This window comes from Lepus europaeus, chromosome 5 (assembly GCF_033115175.1).
Source record: "Lepus europaeus isolate LE1 chromosome 5, mLepTim1.pri, whole genome shotgun sequence".
Taxonomy (NCBI): domain Eukaryota; kingdom Metazoa; phylum Chordata; class Mammalia; order Lagomorpha; family Leporidae; genus Lepus; species Lepus europaeus.
The window spans coordinates 153,258,828-153,281,567 of NC_084831.1; the positions used below are offsets into that span (position 1 = coordinate 153,258,828).

The 22,740-nt window shown below is 41.5% G+C and overlaps 1 protein-coding gene across 2 annotated transcripts in view; it reads right to left on the bottom strand.

Moving 5' to 3' along the window:
- The window catches only part of RASAL2 (RAS protein activator like 2), a 401,898-nt gene that overhangs the window by 226,433 nt on the left and 152,725 nt on the right, over positions 1-22,740 (bottom strand). For both annotated transcript variants that reach the window (XM_062192966.1, XM_062192967.1), the window contains exon 2: positions 5,586-5,713. In XM_062192966.1, the coding sequence (XP_062048950.1) occupies positions 5,586-5,713 (128 nt within the window). The remainder of the gene's footprint in view (positions 1-5,585; positions 5,714-22,740) is intronic.

Below are 22,740 nucleotides of genomic sequence, written 5' to 3' on the forward strand. Positions count from 1 at the left end.
ATCCTGTGCCTTTCTGCATATCGCCTGTTACGAGTCTGATAAAACAGCACGGAAACAGAAGCGGCACGACTGGAGAGATGAGTGGATTTGGCCATTGCATAGCCCCTATTCCTTCTTTTATTATGTTACAATTTATGCTGAGTATGGCTACTGAATTGCCATTTCATTTCTGTTAAATCTAAGAAAAATATAGGCTTGTAGTTTCCTGTTCTTTAAAATTCATTTTTGGAGACGGGCATCTGATGTAGCAGTGAGTCCTAGCTAGGACAAGTGCATCCTGTGTTAGAGTGCCTGGTTCGAGTCCTGCTTTCTCTGCTTCCTGCTAATGCACTTCCCAGTACTGGCTCGAGTACTTGGGTCCCTGCCACTCACATGGGAACCTGGATGGAGTTCCAGGCTCCTGCCTTCATCCTGGCCAAGTTCTGGCAGTTGTGGGAATATGGGATGTGAACAAGTAGATGGAATATCTCTCTGTCTGTCTCCCTCTCTATGTCTGCCTCTTACTCAGTCTTTCCCTCCCCCTGCTACCTTTGTCTTTCAAATAAAATAAAAAATAAATTGTTAAATAAATAAATTGTTAATAAATAAAGTATCATTTTTCTTTACAATTTATTTTATTGATCAGGATGAAATAGGATGTGGACTGAAGTTTCACCACAGATAGACTGAGAAATTCTAATCCAGGACAGTAGGACAGTAACCGAATTGGACTGTGATTGCCAACCAGCATTAAGGGCTCACATGGACTTTGCAGCCATTAGATTAAAGACCAGTAGGTGGGGCTGGCACTGTGGCACAGCAGATTAAGCCATAGCCTGCAGTGCCTGCATCCCATATTGGTACTGGTTCAAGTCTTGGCTGCTACACTTGTGATCCAGCTCTCTGCTAATGCACCTGGGAATGCTTCAGTCCTTGAGCCCCTGCATCCACATGGGAGACCTGGAAAAAGCTCCTGGTCCTGGCTTCAGCCTGGTACAGCCCTGGCCATTGCACCACTGGATGAAGATCTGAGAATTAACAGTAAAACCTGTCTTCAAACAGTACTTTATACTTCTGTGACTGTGTGGTTGCAAACAGTGGAAATCTCTACTTAGAATGGAGTTGGTCTTCTGTATACAAAGTGAATTAAAAATAAATCTTAATGAAAATTGGAATGGGAGAGGGAGTAGGAGGTGGGATAGCAGTGGGGGGTGGGAGGACAGGAATGGGGGGAAAGAAACATTATATTCCTAAAAGCTGTACATATGAAATTTGGATTCATTAAATAAAAACCTTAAAAAAAAGATTCTCTCTGTGTGTGTGTGTGTGTGTGTCTCCCTCTCTCTCTGTAATTCTGCCTTTCAAATAAAAGAATACATCTTTGAAAAAAAGAAAATAAGTCAAGAAATGATGACCCACTGTGAATATAATAGAGTATAAAACTTGAAAAACGCAGATGCTGAAGAAATAATAGTTATCTTACACTTTAAATACTTTGTGGCAGGATTGTGCTATAAGCAAATGAACAACGTAAATCACAAATATGAAAAATGAACCAAAGTGAAAAGGCTAACTTACAGGCAGTACCTTTCTATTGTAACTTGTTATTCAAGCGAATACTAATGATTTCTTGTAAATAGGATGCAACACTTGTTTCAGATTACTTTTCCTCAGTCCTCAGTCCTGTCCGCCAAGGTTACGCCAAACGTAACCAGGATATAGTGTCCCTTCCCAGGTACGTATGTGATCTCGGAACTCACAGGTAACAATGATATGACAACTGGATATGGTGGATTCACTTACATTATTTATGCATCTATGACCAGGCCTTAAGGGAGGTCAGTTTTTTAAGAAACCAAGTAGTCTTTCTACTTGTTTCCAAATACATGTGAAAAAAGAAGGGTGTTTGTGCTTCAGCTTTGTTTTTGCCTGGAAATACAGTCAGACAAGAGTTTGTTTTCAAGTAACCCACTGAGTTAAAGGTTGTTGTTTATATTTGTATTTTCTGTTATTCATACTGCCCATCTTTACCACTCTATCCTCTATATCAGATATCCCAACAGAAATATACCTATTCTGTTCTTAAAAAAAAAAACAATCAGCAGGGTTTCATGATTTTGCCCAGAAACACCAAGCTGCACGGATGCAGTGCAGAGTCCATGAGGAGAAGAAATCAGCGAAGCTATCATTTTGCTGAGTACAATGAGGCAAGAGAAGGACAAGGAAACAGCATGCAGGAGAGCGATTAGAATGACTGACTAGGGATGGGCACTTGACATAGTCGTGAAGACAACATTTAGGAGGCCTGCCAGCTCCATTTCCTGACTCCAGCTTCCTGCTAGTACAGACTCTGGGAGGCAGTGGTGATGGCACAAGTAGCTGGGTTCCCACTACCCATATGGGAGACCTAGACTGGGTCCTGGATCCCAGCTTTGGCCTGACCCTGTCCTGGCCACGCAGGCATTTGGGGAGTGAAGCAGCAGTAGATAAACACATGCCCTCTGTCTCTCTGCCTTGGAAGAAAGGAAGGGAGGGAAGGAGAGAGGGATGGAGAGAGGAGGGACGGAGGGGGGAGGAACGGGGGGAGGGAAGGGGGGAGGGAGGGGAAAAGAGAGGGGGAAGGAGGGAGGGAAGGGAGAAAAAAGAATGACTGACCACAGAATTCAGGATGGAGATTAGAAGTATGAGAAACAAAAATATTGATAGGATCAACAGCCCCAGAAGGGTTGCGGATTATTGGAATAGGGGATGAACTGGAAAGATGGAAGGTGTGGAAGGTGGTGGTCAGAGGGTAAGACACACACAACTGAGAATATGAAGGAGCTGCAGAGGTAAGGTGGTTAAAGGAGCAGATTCCAGCAGGACACGAGTTAAGGAACTGAGAGTCAATGTGTTGAGCGGATCATCCCTGTGGACATCAGAATCACAAAACTTTAAGATTGGAGTGGCCTTGGAGATCATGATAATGGCCTGAGAGACAAAATCAACCAAAAATGAGGAGCAGTGATGGAATGGCATGGGGGGCTGAATGTAACTGAAACATGAGATTCAGTTGGAGCATTCCAGGGAAACTCATCACCAGGAGGCATGAAAGGAGAAGACGTCCGTCCCTGCCAGCCCTCCCTCTACAGGACTTCTAGAAGATGGTGTCCTCAGGAATGACCCCAGGAGTCTGCCACAAAAGAGCTCAAAGAAACAGCTGATTTGTTGACCTGCAGCAGATACAGGGAAAGGGACTCAGAACGTAGAAAACAGGGTCAGAGAAGGGGGTAACCTAGAGAGCCCTGGGAAGAGCAGAGGGCTCCAGGTGTCTAGGACTACTCATGATGACTGGCACAAATGGGAATAAAGCACTTAAGTCCATAAGACATTGTTTTAGAAATTTACTATTTGGGCCGGCGCTGTGGCACAGCGGGTTAAAGCCCTGGCTTGAAGCATCTGCATCCCATGTGGGCGCTGGTTCTAGGCTGCTCCTCTTCTGACCCAGTTCTCTGGTATGGCCTGGGATAGCAGTGAAAGATGGCCCAAGTCCTTGGGCTCCTGCACCCACATGGGAGACCCAGAGGAAACTCCTGGCTCCTGGCTTCGGATCGGCACAGCTCCAGCTGTTGTGGCCATCTGGGGAGTGAACCAGCAGATGGAAGACTTCTCTCTCTGTCTCTACCTCTCTCTGTAACTCTATCTCAAATACATTAAATAAAATAAATCTTAAAAAGAAATATACTATGGACAGTTAGTTTTGTGGAGCAAAAGGGGGCCTAGGCCTCGGTTACTTGGTTAACCAGAGCTATTTAATCAATGGATTGTATCAGGGTTCTGGGTAAGATACGCTGTTGATCATATGCTATCTATCCTCAGGCTATTTCATTTCCAATGGTACTAAATCCAGTAAAACATAGGTAAGGGCAAAAAGATGGCAAATGATGTGGTTATATCATTCCTTATAAGTAGTGCTAGTAAAAGATTGCTCACAGAGTAGGTTGGTTGAAAACGAGCATTTTGATTTATGTATTTATTCAAACTGTGTAATTAGACATTATCTATATTAATACTTATTTACTCTACCAATTTTAATTATGTTATATTTAATACACAGAGAGCTACACATCTGAGACCATCCTGGAAAAGGTTGATCTTTATCAAATTATTTTAATAAAATTAAATTACTATCAAAATACTTGAAAAGGGTCTTGGGTAGGCAGATAAAAACAAATTCAGGAATATTTTTCAAAGGCTAAAGCAAAAGAATAAGCAAGTTCTTCATGGAGGTGGACCTCTTAGGCACTACCTACTAAAATCTAAGAAGAAACTGAAAATGCTTCATTATCATTCTCTTTACCATATTAAAGAAATGCAGAATAAGAGAAGGAATGAAAAAAAGCAGGACAGGGAAGGAAGAGCAAGAGAAGAGGGAGGTGGAGATTCACAGTGAGAATTCAGAGACGTCACTCTGGCCTGCTTTTTCTGAACGCACTTACTGAACGCACATTCTACTCTATCTTCCTAGTTACTGATATTTGTGGCAATTAATATTTCTCCTTTGTTGAATCAGATCTTTTCTTCTGCTCCCCTACTCCCCTCTGTTACCAATGTTCCTTGTCAAGATCATACTCATTTTTTTTCCCCTGAGATAGATGTTGGGAATGTTTCTCTAGCTCTATCAAACCAGGATGGTATCAACTATCTAATTAGATACCAATAAACAAGTGAATGATTCAAAAGTGGGAAAATATGTGCACTGTAAAGTCTGAGGAGCAAAGCAGTAATAGGATGTGATAAACACAACTGTCTAGTTCAGAGGAATCGAAGCTGTCCCCAGAACTGGATTCTACGCGTGTTGCACTCTATGTGCCTTTTCAGACCGCACTCCCTGCCTTCTCTCCCTTGATGTGTTTTTCAGGAAGCTGACCTCTCTAGAACTTGCCCAAAGAATCCTTTCCTGCCTTCAAGCCAGAGGCACTGGCAAGAAATTAGCAGGAAGGAAAACAGAGTTTGGGTGTTTATTCCTTCTTACTCCCGCCTTGCTGGCCATCTGTGTCATGGTAGAGGGTGTGTTCACTTGTGTAGAACCACAGCAACGGCCTTGCAGCCCTCTCAGGCAACAACAGTACTATGGAGGCCAGAAATATTGCTTCCTTCCCTTGCCCTGAAGGTTCAGGGTGATAACTGCTTTCTGTAGTTGCTAGTTGCTAGCTCCCGGGTGTCTCACCACGCTGTGATTTCTAAGTTGTCCCTTTATTAAACCTCTATCAGTTAATCCACTGAGTATGCCATTTGTTTTTGTTAGGAGTGAGACTGATAACAATTTCAAAAGCCCCTCCAGCGCGTTTGCAGGGTTAGGTCTACAGAATCCAATCAATTCTCATTCCACATTTCTCAACTTGATTTTAAATCTCTCTTGTCATTTTCCTTAGTGAAAATCCAGCCCTATCTTGTGGAGCTCATTCCTTCATGGCAATAGCATATTATAGCTATTAGACTTACCCAGTTCAGAATGCATAAAGCCTCTTTTGATAACATAGCTTATCAAAATGCAAACAAACGTAGATAATTTCAGGAATTTGCTCATAAAAGGAAGTAGCCTTCTTCAATAAGATCCATCTTACCTCCTTCTCCTTGTTGAGCAACACCAACTGGCTGTCGGTGAGGATGCAATACTTTCGCTGCCATGTTGTTGTCTCAGTGTAGGGGGACTGACCGCAAGACAGGCGGTGGGTAGGTGGTCCTTTAACATCTATGGGGCATAATAGGAAAACAAAAGTGGAAAACTGTTAGGCTTCGTAAATCAGTACTTCAAATCTAAGACTCTTCAAAAACAAATGAAAAAAAAAAAAAAAAAAACAGCTAAACCTTAACTTGAATTTCCATGGTGAACTGAAATTTTTCCTCTTGAGACAATTAAAATTGTTATGAACAGAACAAGGACAATCTACAGAGGCTCAATCGCTCTGGATGTCAAACGTGACACAGGAGTCACTGGCGAATAAACACTGAAATAATGGAAGGTTGCTGCTGGGCTAAATCAACAGTATTCAAAAGAAAAAGGTGATGCAGGCAGGAACACTGGAGAAAGCTAACTGTCTTTAGAAAGAAGTGGACGTTACATGTCTATTTTGAAAATACTGTTGACCCAGAACCGAGAGAGTAAAATTATTGGCAAACTATGCCTTCAAAATAGCTTTAAACTCTCGAGAATTGGAAAGGTTTAAACTATATTATCATGTTACCACTAGGGGCCAGTAAGATCTTAAAAACAGAGAGATCTTAAAGACAGGGTGGGTGTGCCAACACTAAAAAACAATGTCTCCACAACTCCCCAAAGTCTCATTTCCTTAAAATACCAAATTTTTTTCTTATGTATTATTCACTTGGGCTGCTGTAAACCTTGGTATGTAACTATCAGAACACATTAGATTCATTAAATAAGGCTTCTGTGACAGTTCTCTATATATTAAAAGTTCCTTAGCCATGAAGGACTGATTCCTCCCAGGAGTATACTGTGGTGATTACTCTAAATACATTATTTATTACTATTTAGTTATTACGCTAAAGGAGAAAATCAAACTGCAGAAATTAGGAAACAAACACCCATGACAGCAACAGTGCTGTAAATCACAAATAAGCATATTCTATCTATTAGAGGAGTCTTTTTATTACCCGTGCTTTCTGCAGACTTTTTGTCTCTTATTTCAGTGTGGCAAGAATTACTGGTATTGACTTCAGTAAAATCCAAATGATTTCCTAGGTTGCTTATGCAACAATAAACAAAATATACATAATTATAGCCAGAGTTCTACATAAAGTAAGCAACAAGTCATCAACTAGAGCAGCTAGATGCATGTCTCTCTTCTTACACTCCCTTTCTGTGTATAATATTATCTTCATTGTTCCTTCTGGCTTAATTTCCTATTCTCTGTAAGTTTATCCAAACTTGTTGCTTTGTCTGTTTCGGGGAGCTTATCAACTACTCCCAAGGATAATCCAAGGTCCAAGAACCAATGTTACTAGGGCTTGGCTAGAAATGATAATAATTCTAATGTTGTTTTTTCCCTTTTTCCCCCTCTTGTTTTTCTGCTTCTATCTCCTCTGCACTTTGCTTAGCACCATAGCTGCATCCGTAGAGTCTCTAGTTCACATCTATTACTCTCCTATACCCTAGACTCTCCCCTTGTAATCTAAACATCTTAAAATACTTTATGTTACAACTGGGGCAGGGGTTTGATGTAGCGGTTAAGACATCACTTGGGACGCCTGCATCCCATATCTGAGTGCCTGGGTTCAAGTCTTGCCTCCATTCCCAATTCCAGCTTCCTGGGAAGCAGCAGATGATGGCTCAAGTACTTGGGTCCCTGTCAGTCACATGAGACACCAGATTAATCCCTGGCTCCTGACTTCAGCCCAGTCTCAGCTGTTGCAAGCAAGTAGTGATCTCTCTCTCTCTCTCTTCCTTTGAAATAAATAAAACAAATATTTTTAAAAACTCATTTATATTACAACTGTACCTTAAATTGTTCTAAAGATTTTTTTGCATTTCAAGATTTCTCAAAACCTGGGTAGGCATTACTATGTAGTAGGTTAAACCGCTTCCCATCCCTGAGTGCTGGTTTCAGTCCTGGCTACTGTGTTTCTGATCCAGCTTCCTGCTAATGCATCCTAGGTGGCAAGAAATGACGGTTCAAGCTCTTGGGCTCCTGGAGCTCACGTGGGAGATCTGGATGGAATTTCTGGCTTCTGGCTGCTGCTCTGCCCAGCACTGGCTGATGCAGACATTTGGGAAATGAACCACCAGATGGAAGACTGATCTCTCCTCTCTCAAGTAGAAGATCAAAATTATCATGAAAAGGTTTGAAGAAGCTAACTCTTAATCCTTTTGGAAATATAAGATATTCTTGCCCATGCTTAAAAGTCATGTCAAAATTAATTTTCTTCATTTGATTTGGACAAACAAATGGGTTAGATTTTTACCATAACGTCTGTCTATTCTGAGAGTCAAATACCAAGACAACTCCAACAGAAAGGGATGCACCTATTTTATGTGGAAATAAGGTGGTTTTGTGGCCTAGACAAGTATTCATTCAAATGACTAACTTTATTATGTAGGTTAGTCATGGGTGAACTAAACTGCTCACTGTAGGGTAACTGTATGATCTACAGAAATGCAAGAAGATAGACCATGTGCATAACGCAGGTTACCTGACAAAATATAAATCTGCAACAACACTGAACTTCAGAATACTTCAATTCTCTTCTCTGTGTGGTCCTGAGTAGTTTTCTTAGTCTCATGGTCTAATGTTCTCCTTCTGTGCAACTAGAACTTTGCTCTGGCTTCTCATCAGGTATTGTGAAAATATGATAATACCTCATATCATTTTGGAACCCTTAACCACACTCTCCAATGCTAACAGCAGGATGAAAAAGGGAGTGATATTTCTGTATTTACAAAAATTCTAAACTGATTGATTAGCTATCTTAAAGCTTTTATAGCTTCATATTGTTTCTATTTAATGCCCACTAAAAATAATTTTATAAGAATGCATAGAAGGCCGGCGCCGTGGCTCAATAGGCTAATCCTCTGCCTGCGGCGCCGGCACACCGGGTTCTAGTCCCGGTTGGGGCGCCGGATTCTGTCCCGGTTCCCCCTCTTCCAGTACAGCTCTCTGCTGTGGCCTGGGAGGGCAGTAGAGGATGGCCCAAGTGCTTGGGCCCTGCACCCGCAAGGGAGACCAGGAGAAGCACCTGGCTCCTGGCTTCGGATCAGCGCGGTGTGCCGGCCGCAGCGGCCATTGGAGGGTGAACCAATGGTAAAGGAAGACCTTTCTTTCTGTCTCTGTCTCTCTGTCTCTCTCTCTCTGTCCACTCTGCCTGTCAAAAAAAAAAATAAATAAAATAAAATAAAATAAAAGAATGCTTAGAAGAAAATAAGAGAGAAGAAAGAAGTGATTGTTTTTGTTCTTTTTTTTTTTTTTAGCACTTCTGGATTAAGATTTAAAAGCCATTTTACGTAAAATAAGTACACAATAAATTTTAAAATAATCTATAGGTTTAATTTGCTATATTGAATTATCCATATTAAATGAAAGTTTAACAGTATATAAGCAAAGCCTCTATACTACAACTATAAGACCAGGATAAAAAGCTCATATTTTTGCCCTATTTTGCCTTACCAATCCTGCAAATCATTATTTTTTGCTCTAGTGACATACTTCAATTTCTTACTTCTAATTATATTTAGTATCTAAAATTCACTAGGGAAAAGGATAACTAACTTAGAATCACAAAGAAGAATCTTAATAGCAAAATTGGAAACAATTTTAGATTTGCTTTGTCCATTCCTGTGAGGATACTAAGGACATTGAATGCTGGCCTCATTACAAAAATTAAATAATTTTTAAACAGATTAAAAATTGAGTGGTAACTCTTTGGATCTCGTTGAAAAGCACTTCTCTAAAAATGGCTATTAAACCAAAGATCAGCAGGTCTCAGATTTTTTGAGCTCAGGTTCCCTACGATTTTTAAAAATCATGAGTTTATGTGGGTTGTATCAACATTTGCCATTTTAAAAGTTAAAACTAACAGATTTTTAAAAACAAGCATTCATTTAATAATAATAATCCTACTGGATATTAACATAAATAAATGTTATTGATACATTTCAATAACATTTATTTGCCAAAACAAAAAATAAATTAGTTAAAAGAGTGACACTGTTTTATGTTTTTCAAGTGTCTTTAAAGGTTAGCCTAACAGAAGACACCTGCATTTTGATATATGTTTTATATTTATTATGTTGCTGTTCTGCTTGATGCATGTGAAGAAAATCTGGATTCACAGATAATAGTTAGGAAAGGAGGAGTATTTCAATAGTGTTTACAAATAATTATCGATATTCTTTAAAACTGTACCAGAACACAACAAACAGTTGCTTGTTAAAAGTCAAGTACAGGATCTGGTGTTGTGACACAGTGGGTTGGGCTACCACTTCCAGGCTCCTGGCTTCAGATTGGTGCAGCTCCAACTGTTGTGGCCAATTGGGGAGTGAACCAGAGGATGGAAGACCACTCTCTGCCTCTCCTTCTCTCTCTGTGTAACTGTGACTTTCAAATAAGTAAATAAATCTTAAAGGCAACAACAACAAAAAAATTAGAAGATGAAACCAGAAGTCCTAAGAATGGACAGGAGACTAACGTAATGGTCTAGTCAAAAGATACTTTGGGTCTGTACTAGATTGGTGAGAGCAGAAATGGTAAGAAACTGACCATGTGAGTCAGGATTTGAAACAGAAATCAATACTACTAGTAACTCTCCAGTTGTTTGTAGTGGAAGATTAGCACAAAAGACAGGACAGAATATAAGAGTAGTTAATATAATTATAAATTGATAAGTGTTCATAAAAAGGCTGTCTGAATTTAATTCTGCTTCAGTTTTAGCAGAGAAGTCAAAATCAATGTTCAGAAAAGAAAGAAAAGCTAAAAGGGAAGTTCATTTCAAGAATCCAATGCAATCCATTATTTCCAAATAATTTCAAAGCAACATTGAAAATACGACATCATTTAGTCTACCAGTAAGTCTAAAAGCCAAACTCTGGGCACCTTCAGATGCTAGCATAAAGTCAGTAACTACTTGGCAAGGAAACAACAGACCTCTATTGTGAGAACCATTCCTTAAAAAGGAAGAAAGGACCATCACGGCCTGTCACATCAAAGAACTACGGAATGACAGAGGAGAAATCTGGGGCGGGGGGAGGAGGGGTATGTGTGCACAGGGGATGGATAGGCAGTTATCAGTAACTTTTTCTGCAAGATTTATTTTATTTATTTATTTATAAGTTAGAGAAAAGGAGAGACTGACAGAGAGAGAGGAGATATCTTCTAACCACTGGTTCACTTTCCAAATGTCTGTAACAACTGCATCTCGGCCAGGCTGAAGCCAGAAGCCAGGAGCCAGGAGCTTCTTCCAGGTCTCCTACATGGGTACAGGGGTCCAAGCACTTGGGCCATCCTCTGCTGCTTTTCCAGGTGTATTAGCAGGGAGCTGAATTCGAAGTGGAGCAACTGGGACTCAAATCAGTACTCATATGGGATGCCAGTACTGTAGATGGTCCCTTAACCTGCTGCGCCACAATGCCGGCCCCAGATATCAGTAACTTTTTTGTTTGAAGATTAAAAAAAACAAACAAACAAAAAAAAACTTGCATCTTCCACACTTAGGAAACTAGATCAAAAGTTCACAGTAGGAGAGTAAATAAAGACATCTGATTAGAAGCAGAAATAGGGGCCAGCGCTATGGCTCACTTGGTTAATCCTCCGCCTGAGGCACCAGCATCCCATATGGGTGCTGAGTTCTGGTCCCAGTTGCTCCTCTTCCAGGGCCCCTGCACCTGTGTGGGAGACCGGGAGGAAGCACCTGGCTCTTGGATTCAGATCGGCGCAGCCATTTGGGGAGTGAACCAATGGAGGGAAGACCTTTCTCTCTGTCTCTCTCTCTCACTGTTTAACTCTATCTCTCAAGTAAATAAATTTAAAAAAAAAAAAAGAAGAAGAAGCAGAAATACAGGTACAGAAAAGTCTATGGCCCAAATATGGAGAATGTCAAAGGAAAAACTGGTAAGGGAAGTATAATTTTTGTATGCTACAGCTCCTTAGACATTCACCTGAGGCACTTTCAAACCCTGATATTAAGTTAAATACAATTGGTAAATTCCAAGGCTATTTACTACCTCTCAGAGTAAACTTCACAGAAGGACTCTAAAGAGACTCTCCCAGCTAACCCTAATGTTTAATTCAGCCTGAAAAGCCCTTCTTAGTTCCAACCGAAAAATAACAAAACGGGGTAAGCCGTGTGGAGAAGCAGGTTAAACTACAGTTTGGGATGCCTGCATCCCATATCTCAGTGCCTAGGATGAAGTCTCCCTCAGCTTACAATAAAGCTTCCTGCTAACGTGCTGGTAGGCAGCAGGTGATGTCCCAAAGACTTGAGGTGCTGCCACCCACATGGGAGACCTGGATGGAGGTCCTGGCTCTTGGCTTAGGCCTGGCCCAGCAGGTCATCTTGGGACTGATATCTCTCTGCCTCTTTCTCCTATCCATCCCTCCCCATCACTCTGCCTTTCAAACAAAGCTCTAAAGTAAACAAAACACAGCACAGATTGAAAAATCAATCCATAAGAGAGGTTTTAATAAATTCAAAGAAAAGCATTCCCAACAAATAATTGGCGCAAACTTCAGAAGTCTAAAAAGTTGTTGAGACAGATCCGTATTTTCATATCTACGTGTTTTTCTTCCCACGCCAGAGCTACTCAGATTTAAAGATGGCAAAAGTTTCCTACCCTGAAATTTTTTATTTTTTTTTATTTTTATTTTTTTATTTTTGACAGGCAGAGTGGACAGTGAGAGAGAGACAGAGAGAAAGGTCTTCCTTTTTCCATTGGTTCACCCTCCAATGGCCGCTGCGGCCGGCACACCGCGCTGATCCGAAGCCAGGAGCCAGGTGCTTCTCCTGGTCTCCCATGGGGTGCAGGGCCCAAGCACTTGGGCCATCCTCCACTGCCCTCCCGGGCCACGGCAGAGAGCTGGACTAGAAGAGGAGCAACTGGGACAGAATCCGGAGCCCTGACTAGGACTAGACCCGGGGTGCCGGCGCTGCAGGTGGAGGATTAGCCTATTGAGCCGCGGCGCTGGCCCCAACCCTGAAATTTTAACAACCAGAGTTGATCTGACTCTACACTCAATGTCAAGGTACAAGTATTACTTTACAAAGGCTCAGAATTGGAGTGACTACTTTGTTATGAAATAACTTTAAGACAGAACAAAGCTTCTAAAATTATCAAAACCCAACGAAGTACACAAAAGACTATTTTTTCATCAAAAATTTCCAAAGTGTTCAGAGCTGTTCATGATTATGATATTAAGAAGCCAATTGGCCGGCGCTGTGGCTCAACAGGCTAATCCTCCGCCTGCAGCACCGACACCCCGGGTTCTAGTCCCGGTCGGGGCGCCGGATTCTGTCCCGGTTGCCCCCCTTCCAGGCCAGCTCTCTGCTATGGCCCGGGAAGGCAGTGGAGGATGGCCCAGGTGTTTGGGCCCTGCACCCCATGGGAGACCAGGAGAAGCACCTGACTCCTGCCTTCGGATCAGCGTGGTAGGCTGGCTGCAGCACGCCGGCCGCAGCGGCCATTGGAGGGTGAACCAACGGCAAAAGGAAGACCTTTCTCTCTGTCTCTCTCTCTCTCTCACTGTCCACTCTGCCTGTCAAAAAAAAAAAAGAAGAAGCCAATTAACAAGATGTACTTCTAAAAGACAGGTATTGGGGGCAGGGGTCCGGTGCAGCGGTGAAGACACTGCTCATGAAAGCCACATCCCATATCAGAGTGTATGGGCTTGGGGTCCTGGCTGTTCTTCTAATTCCAGCTTCCTACTAATGCACACCCTGGAAAGCAGAAAGTCACATCTGTCTGTCTGTCTCTATCTCTTTTTCAGATCAATAAAAATTTAAAAAATAATTTAAAGACAGTTATTGTTTTGATTAACAATAAAACCCTTGCCCTGACATTCAGCTTGAAAAATATGGTATATACTACAGGCAACTTAAAAAAAAAAGATTTGGTTATTTATTGGAAAGGCAGAGTTATACTGAGACAGAGGGAGACACACAGAGAGATTTTCCACCCACAATGGTCATAATGGCTGGGGCTGACTCAGGCCAAAACCAGGAGCCAGTAACTGCATCCAGGTCCTCTACTTGGATGCAGGGGCCCAAGCACTTGGGCCATCTCTGCTGCTTTCCCAGGTGCATTAGCAGGGAGCTGGATTGGAAGCGGAGCAGCCTGTATAAGAACCAGCATTCATATGGGATGCCAGCATTGCAGTTGGTGGCTTAACCCACTGTACCATGACATCAGCTATAGGCCAATTTCTGCTACAGTAGAAGAAATAATATCAGGGTTACCATGTGGAGATGGTTCTTAGCACTGTCAGCAAGTGTAGCCTGGTACTGAAGCACGTGTCTCCAGCCCCACAACACACTGGAGAAACATGACCAGATGGGTTTACACATGCATTAATGCTATCTGTTTAAGACCCAGTACAGCTGTCATCAGCTAACTCTACTTCATCCTTGAAGTACAGAAAGGAAAGGTATACTTGTTCAAGTCATTATAATAAAGTTTAATTTATTTATTTTATCCCTTCACTGTATTCTCTCCCTCCATATTCTGCCAAAACAAAAACTTTCTGAGACAGACAACCACCCAATTCATATTTACCTAAAAACTGTACTTTGTCTAGACATACAATGAACCTTTCTTCAAACTACATTATAGTTCTTACAAAGCAATGGTTATACTCACCTATATAGATACAGGACATTGACTAATAAAGGAGTCAATATGTTTAAAATACAAAATCATTAGGTCAGAAATGTTTGCCTTTAATGAAAATATAAATCTTATCCTTTATATTAGCATAAGTTCACTATAAAAGCATAGCCATTTGTTGAAATGAATTTATTTGTATCTTTTAATCTTAACTAATTTTGATTTTCTCTTCAGCTCATGAGACTTAATGTCCACGCTACCTGACCACTGGTGTCTGGTCAGTAACTCTGCTATGCTTGCCATCACCCCTTGAAGGGAAGAAAGGACAGGGAGGACACATCCTTCCTGCTGGTGAGTAACTTCCTGTAGTTTCACATTTGCAAAGGACCCCTTTGCTGTTTCCCTTCCATTCGCAGCATTACCACAACTCAGCAAGGAGTACATACCTAGACAGAGTGAATTATGTGATAACAAAGTGATAAGTTTCTTGGGGACATGACTTATTTATGGTAGGCTCAGATGCTTGAAAATTCAAATATATCTGTTTACAGAAGAGCTCATTTTAGTTTGATGGTATTTTCTATGTATTTTAAGAATATGGCAAAGGTGAGAAACAATTCCTATGATGGTTCCACCTTGCTTCTCTCTTTTTTGTTTAAAGATTTATTTACTTGAAAGGCAGACTTACAGAGAGGCAGAGGGGGAGGGGGAGGGGAAGAGGGAGGGAGGGAGAGAGAGAGAGAGAGAGAGACGTGCGTGCGAGCAAGCGTGGGAGGTCAGACTTCCATCTGCTGATTCACTCCTCAAATGGCCGCAATGGGTGGAGCTGGACCAATCCGAAGCCAGGAGCCAGGACCTTGTTCTGGGTCTCCTACCCGGGTGCAAGGGCCCCAGGACTTGGGCCATCTGCTACTGCTTTCCCAGGCCATAGCAGAGAGCTGGATTGGAAGAGCAGCCGGGACTCGAACGGGCACCCATATGGGATGCCGGTACTGGAAGCGGTGGTTTTACCTGCTAAGCCACAGTGCCTGCCCCTGCTTCTCTCTTTCACATCACTAGTTCGGTTTGCACTGCCTCAATCACATGTGCCATGAAACAGCCAACAGAGCAGATGATATGGTTTTCTTCCTCTTCTTAGTCAACACACTGGAAAGATTAAGTCCCACAACTCCCACACTGGGCCAAGCATTGCTTAAACTCTGTGAGCTGGGTAAACGGAGTATGATGAGTGACGCCAGTACTAAGATGACAGACAGCAGTCCGCTTTGGCCACTTCTCCAGTCCCTGACACATCAACAGTTATTACTAAAGCTCTTAAATAAAGAGAAAAATATGAAACATTCAAAATAAGAAAATTCACTTACATACTAATCCTTAAAACAACAACAACAAAAAAAAACATATACATGTTTTTCTTAAACAGTCAGGTATTATACTAATTTAAATGTAAGATAATACCAGTTTGGTCTGTAAAAGACAACCCTGGTATTGTATTATTAAATGATCTAACTTAAAGATCCTTTTTGTGTCTCAAGTTTTTATTACTGGTAGAAAAATGAACTACACTGAGAATTGATCTCAAATAACATTTACTGCACATTCCTTCTGTTATATTTAGTATCTCTTCCTGTATTAATATACCCCTGCACTTGGCTCCTTTTGAACTGTATCTCATCACTTTCCTTTAGGGGCAGCTGCTGTGGGGAAAGAACTGGAGCTCTTAAAGAATGTGATTGTTAATGGAGAGAGGAAAAAAAGAATAAAGAGTTTACCACTATTGAGAGAGCCGTCACCGGGCTTTTAGCGATTGGTTACACTGCCAATACTGTGACATTATCTCTCTACCTAAGAGACCAGAAGAAGACAGACTGCATTACAAATAAAAATTTTCAAGAATCTGGCAGCATTAAAAATCTCTAATGGCTCTACCTCGCTCCACAGTGTCAACTGGGATAGAATTTAAAGCTAAATATGCATCTTTACTAAATCATGACCCATTTGAATCCCAAATTGCTGAGCTTCCAGTGAAAACTACCAAGGACACAACATCAGTTTCTTGGTAGAAAACAATCAGTAACTCACTGGGAAGTCTACCACCCAATTCAATGAGCTCTGCCCCGACATTAGGTTAGCAAACTTGCACTAGAATTAAAAAACCTTTCCTTCAGGCCACAGCCCCTGAGCTCACCTGAGAGGCAGGGAACACACACTGCCACCACAAAGCTGTAAAGCAGTGAAAGGAGGCAGGCAGGCTTTTCTTTGCAGCACAGCAAACACAGACAGAACAGACATCCCTCCTAGCCACATCTAATCCATTCCTGAAAACATGGACGATGGCAAAGTTTACCAAGCAAGAGACTATCCTGGGTGATCTTAAATGGAAAGAGAAAATTTAGTTCAAGCTTATCTAAAACTTCCAACTATGGGTTTGACGTTGTGGTGCAGCGGGTTAAGCCACCATCTGCGATCCTGGCATCCCATATGGTTGCTTGTTTGTGTCCCAGCTGCTCCATTTCTGATCCAGAAGCATCCCAGGTGCTTCCTACTAATGCCCCTGGGAAAGCAACAGAGATGACCCAATGCTTGGGCCCCTGTACCTGCCTGGGAGACATGGAAGAAGCTCCTGGCTTCTGGCTGCAGCCTGGTCTACTCTGGCCACAACAGCCATTTGGGCAGGGAACTAGTGGACAGAACAGATCTCTCTCTCTCTGTGTCTCTACTTCTCTCTTTGTAACAGTGCCTTTCAAATAAATAAAATCTATAAAAATAAAATTCCCAATTAGTTTCCCTAAATATTAACTATTCTTAAATATCTATATAATAATCCATCAAGGAGTTCTAAATTAGAAATGCTGATAAAGAATCATCTACTATTTAATGCATTTGTGTTAGTGAGTATATTTATATACAATATGTGGTATCAGATATGTTACATTACCTTCTATCCTACAAACATGTACTATAAAGCAACTGTTAAAGATACATAATAAATGAAAATTATACTAAAGTTAAATGTGAGTCTTCCTGAAACTAACATCACTATCACAATTTTCTTTATTTTTCTCACAAGCACATAAAAGCCATGCACAGGGGCCAGCACTGTGGCACAGCAGGAAAAGCTGCCACCAGCAGTGCCGGCATCCTATATGGGTGCCAGTTCGAGCCCTGGCTGCGCCACTTCTGATCCAGCTTTCTGCTATGGCATGGGAAAGCAGTACAAGATGGTGCAAGTAGGAGAAGGAGAATTACCTGGGGTATGCATTATGGCACAGTGACTTAGGCTGCCACTTAGGATGCTTGTATCCTATATTGGAGTGCTGGTTCAAGACTTGGCTGCCCAGTGCTTCCAATCCAGTTTCCTGCTAATGCGCCCGTGTGGCAGTAAATGATGGCTCAAGAGCAGGGTCCCTGCACCCATGTGGGAGACCGAGAAAAAGCTCCTGGATCCTGGCTTCAGATCGGCCCAGCTGATAATTCACTGTGCCATAATGTTTGCCCCAAGAAATTCTCATTCTCCTACACTCATTTACTTTTCACAGATTTTCCATTATCCTAGAAGATATTAAGACTGCACAAACCCTTATACAACATGACCACAAAACACAAGACTGGTTGGAAAAACAGCTGATACATGATGATGATAACTACACCATACCTTATCACCCAGAATCATATACAACTTTTGTTTTTGGCCAGAGTATGTATGTGGGTAGTGACATTTTAATTTAATCAGATTTAGGTTAAAAATCTCCAAATCATTTCAGCACAGTCATCTGCACAGCACATGGGAACATGTGCCTGGTCAAATTTATGACTTTTGTCTCTAATTAGCCTTTATCATTTCTATCTTTTTTTCCAAGTAAGGGCTTTATTTTTTAAAAAATTTTTGGAGAGTGAGAACTCAGGTATTGAGAGATACATTCACATTATGGAAAATAAATTTTTAAAAAAGAAATCAAGCCGGCGCCGTGGCTTAACAGGCTAATCCTCCACCTTGTGGCGCCGGCACACCGGGTTCTAGTCCCGGTTGGGGCGCCGGATTCTATCCCAGTGGCCCCTCTTCCAGGCCAGCTCTCTGCTATGGCCCGGGAAGGCAGTGGAGGATGGCCCAAGTCCTTGGGCCCTGCACCCCATGGGAGACCAGGAGAAGCACCTGGCTCCTGGCTTTGGATCAGCGCGATGCGCCGGCCACAGTGGCCATTGGAGGGTGAACCAACGGCAAAAAGGAAGACCTTTCTCTCTGTCTCTCTCTCACTGTCTACTCTGCCTGTCAAAAAAAAAAAAAAGAAAAGAAAAGAAAAGAAATCAAGAAGGAAAAGACGAGGTCCACGCTGTGGCATAGTAAGTTAAGCCTCCACCTGCGGTGCTGGCATCCCATGTGGGCGCAGGTTCCTGTCCCGGCTGCTCCTCTTCTGATCCAGCTCTCTGTTGGTGGCCTGGGAAAGCAGTGGAAGATGGCTCAAGTGCTTCGGCCTCTCCTTCCCCTGTCTACAACTTTGCCTCTCAAACAAATAAATAAAGATCTTAAAAAAAAAAAAGAGGAAAAGATAGAAAAATAAAGGATAACAGGAAAAGAAATGCATAGAAGGGGGAAGGGAGGTTCTTTGGGAAACAATGTACAGTTAAAAGATAGCTTAGAGATCAAGATATCATATTTCCTCAATTCTCAGATTAATAAAATGAGGCTCCTCATCATTGTATTGAACTAGGACAGAAAATAATGGCCGTATGTAGAATTTTTAAAACAGTTAAATGGAAAAGTATAGACAACTACTGTACACATGATAAAGGAAATATTTGCACATCCTCAGACTCTCAGAGGTTTGATAAGAGTACTTTTTCATGTGGTGACAATTGTGTTGACTTGCTGGCTTTCTCCAGTGTCTTCTAAAATAAAAAGGAACTGTTATATTAAAAAAAAAAAAAAAAAAAAAGCAGCAGCAGAGTCTTGAGACCCTTTCTCCAATCCATTCTATAGGCAAATGTTCCCCCAGCCCAGGTAGAATGATGGAGGTTCACTCTCTTGGAAGGGTGAACTAAAGAACCACTGCTAAAATTAAAAACACCATATGGACAGCATGTAAGGAATGCAAGAAATAATTCTCCCAAAGTTCGCTTCAACCTCCATTTGACTCTCTCAAATGGCAGGCAATCAGGACTCTCTGGGGATATCAGATCAGCCCTGAGCAAAGAACTGAAGATACGAATGAAAGGGTCTCCCAAACAACTCGGCCAGATCATGTCCCAGGAAAGGCCTCAGTGGACAAGGCCTGGTTTCATACTTAACATCTTCTAGTCAGCTTTCGCATCTCCAAGACTTATTCTACAGCTGATGAATAAGAACCAGAAAGTATGAGAATGAGAATACAGAACACAGACCACACTGATACAGGTTGAAAACAGTAATTATCATGATCCTCAAAGACATGCGAAGAAATGGGCCCCATGACTGAAACCCAGTGACGAGCAAAACTAATGAAACCAGATGCTCACCAAAATGTATCACTGAGAAAAAGCAGGTACTAGTAACACACAAAACACCAAGAATAAAAATGGATCTGGACTTCTCAAAAGCAACACAGCCATCTGAAAGGCAATACAATAATGTACTGAAACTTCTGAAAGAAAACTATTTCAGACCTAGATTATTCATTCAGCCAAACAACCAAGTGTAAGAACAAAGTTATTTTAGATATTCGAGGACTAAAAATGTTTCTCAGGACATCGCCCTTCAAAACGGGCAAGTGCCTTCATCTGCTCGAGCTGCCTTACCCAAGTTACAGAGACTGAGTGACTGAAACAGTGACGTTGATTTCCACAGTGCTGGAGGCCAGAAGTCCAAGAGCCAGGTGACAGTCAGTGTGGCTTCCTGGATTGCAGATGGCTGCCTTCTCCCTGTGCCCTCATCTAGGAGAGAGTGATCCTGCATCTTGCTGTTTTGTTCTCATAAGGGCACCGTCTCTGCTGGGTTGGAGCACCACTCAGACCATCTCCCTTAACCTTGATCACCTTTTCAGAGGCCCCACTCCAAATGCAGCCATACCACAGAGAGATCAGGCCTCAGCATGAGTAACTTTCAAGAGTCACAAACATTAAGTCCACAATAGGAGGCAAACTTAGAGAACAAACAACACACAGTACTTAAACATAGATGCTCCAACACATGAGAGAAGTAAACGAGACTGATAACCATCCGCCAGAAACAAATGGCCCAGACTGAAGCAGTATGACTGAAGAGATGGAAATACTAAAGGCAGTCATGCGCCACCTCTGGTCTCTGTGTCATCTTTTGAAACTACTAGAGGATATGCTTGAACAAAACAAGGAAGTAAATACAAAAGAGAGGAAGATCCAGGAAACAAGAAATCCAACCTAAGAGAAAGGAGACAGGAATTCCAAGAATGAGGGTAAGAGAAATTCTAAAATGAGGGCTACTAAGGAAATAAGTTTAAATGTAAGAAAAACAGAAGGTTTCCAAGAGGAATGACCCCAAGAAAAAATATAATATTGGATCTGATAGGTTACTTATCTTTAATAAAAATTACTGAAAAACCTCAAGAAAGTATGAAAAACAACAGATATAAGAAAAGCAAATCTTTTTAAAACAATTATTAAATTCAGAGGAAAAAATGGAAAGTAATAATTGAGATTTTGCTTTTAGAAATTCAGAATAGAATAAATTAAACTACACATTAAATAAAAATATGTACTAGAATTGCTCCTTGGCGGTGCAGTGCTGGGGACACAGCATAAGCTGGGATTCTGGAATGCTAGCAATGTTCTGTTTCTTGAGTGGGGTGTAAGTTACACAGACATGTTCCCTTTATGCATCCATCAAGTTATGAATCAAACAATAGGATTTGCGTACCTTTCTCTGTGTACATTATACTTCAATAAAAAAATCTACTTGAAAAAGATACCAGTTTTAATGTTTACTGGCTGTGTAACCCTGGGTTACTCAAACTAATTGAACCTCCATTTCCTCATCTATAAAACAGGGGTGATAAAAATATCTACTCTTCCAGGGATTTTTGTGAAGTTCCAATGAGGTAACTTGCATCAAGTGATTAACAAAGTGGCTCATGCAAAAGCACACAGTAAAAGTTTATTGATTTTTATTAACTTTAGGCACTGAAAAAGAGGGGAAAATGACTCAAGTACTTGAATGAACCCAAAGTTGACTTATACAAAGATATAAATTTAATTGTGTTCTCAGATGACTACACTCAAATCTGCCATTTAGCAGATTTAGCATTTCCATGATTTCTTACAAGAATGAACTTCTAAAATCCATGGAATTTCCCGGGTAAGGAGCTGGAGAAGCATTTTTTTTTTTTTTTGGTTATTCATAATAAGTCCCTTTCAGATTTATAGGAACTTATGTTAAGGAGGTAACTTTTCATGGTTCTCAGATGGCTTTGGGATGGGGACTGGTTGCCAGAGGAACCAGCTGTGTGATTAAGGAATGGAACTTTCCTATCCAACCCCAACTCCCAGGGAGGGGAAAGGGGTTGGAGATTGAGCTAATCAACAATGCCCAATAATTTAATAAATCACAACTATACAATGGAGCTCGGTAAAAACTCTAAACAATGGGGTTCAAAGAGCTAGAGTTGAACACATTCACTGTCAAGAGAGCTGTAGACCTTGAAACTCCACAGGGGCAGAGGTTCCTTATACACTTTCTCATCTGGCTGTTCATTTAGATCTTTATAAAATCCTTTGCAATAAACTGCTACTGGTAAATAAACTGTTTCCCTAGGTGCTGTGAGCCATTGTAGCAAATTCTCAAATCTGAGTGCAGAGGGAAAAGGGGCTCTGGTTTATAATCAAGTTGGTCATTAAGTATCAGAGCCCCAGGACATGTAATGAATACCTAAACTGAAGGCAGTCTTGTAGGACTAATTCCAGATAGGCAGCATCAGATGTGAAGAAAATTACTGGACAATCAGTTGGTGTCCAGAGAGTTGGAGAATTTGTTGTTGCAATCGAAAAAACACTCATACATTTGGAATCATAAGTTCTGTCAGCAGAGAAACAATTTTTTCTTTATCAAAGATTTAGCCTTTCCTCTTTTTTTTTTTTTTTTTTTAAGATTTATTTATTTATTTGAAAGGCAGAGTTACAGAGAGGCAGACAGAGAGAAAGATCTTCCACCTACTGGTTCACTACCCAAATGGCCACAACGGATGGAACTGGGCTGATCTGAAGCCAGGAGCCAAGAGGTTCTTCCAGGTCTCCCACGTGGGCAGGGGCCCAAGGACTTGGGCAATCCTCTACTGCTTTCCCAGGCCATAGCAGAGAGCTGGATCAGAAGTGGAGCAGCTGGGACTTGAACCAGCATCCAGGTGGGATGCCAGTTCTGCAGGCGGTGGCTTTACCCACTACGCCACAGCGCCGATCCCGAGATTTAGCCTTTCTGAGACTGTTTTCTCAATTGTAACAGGGAG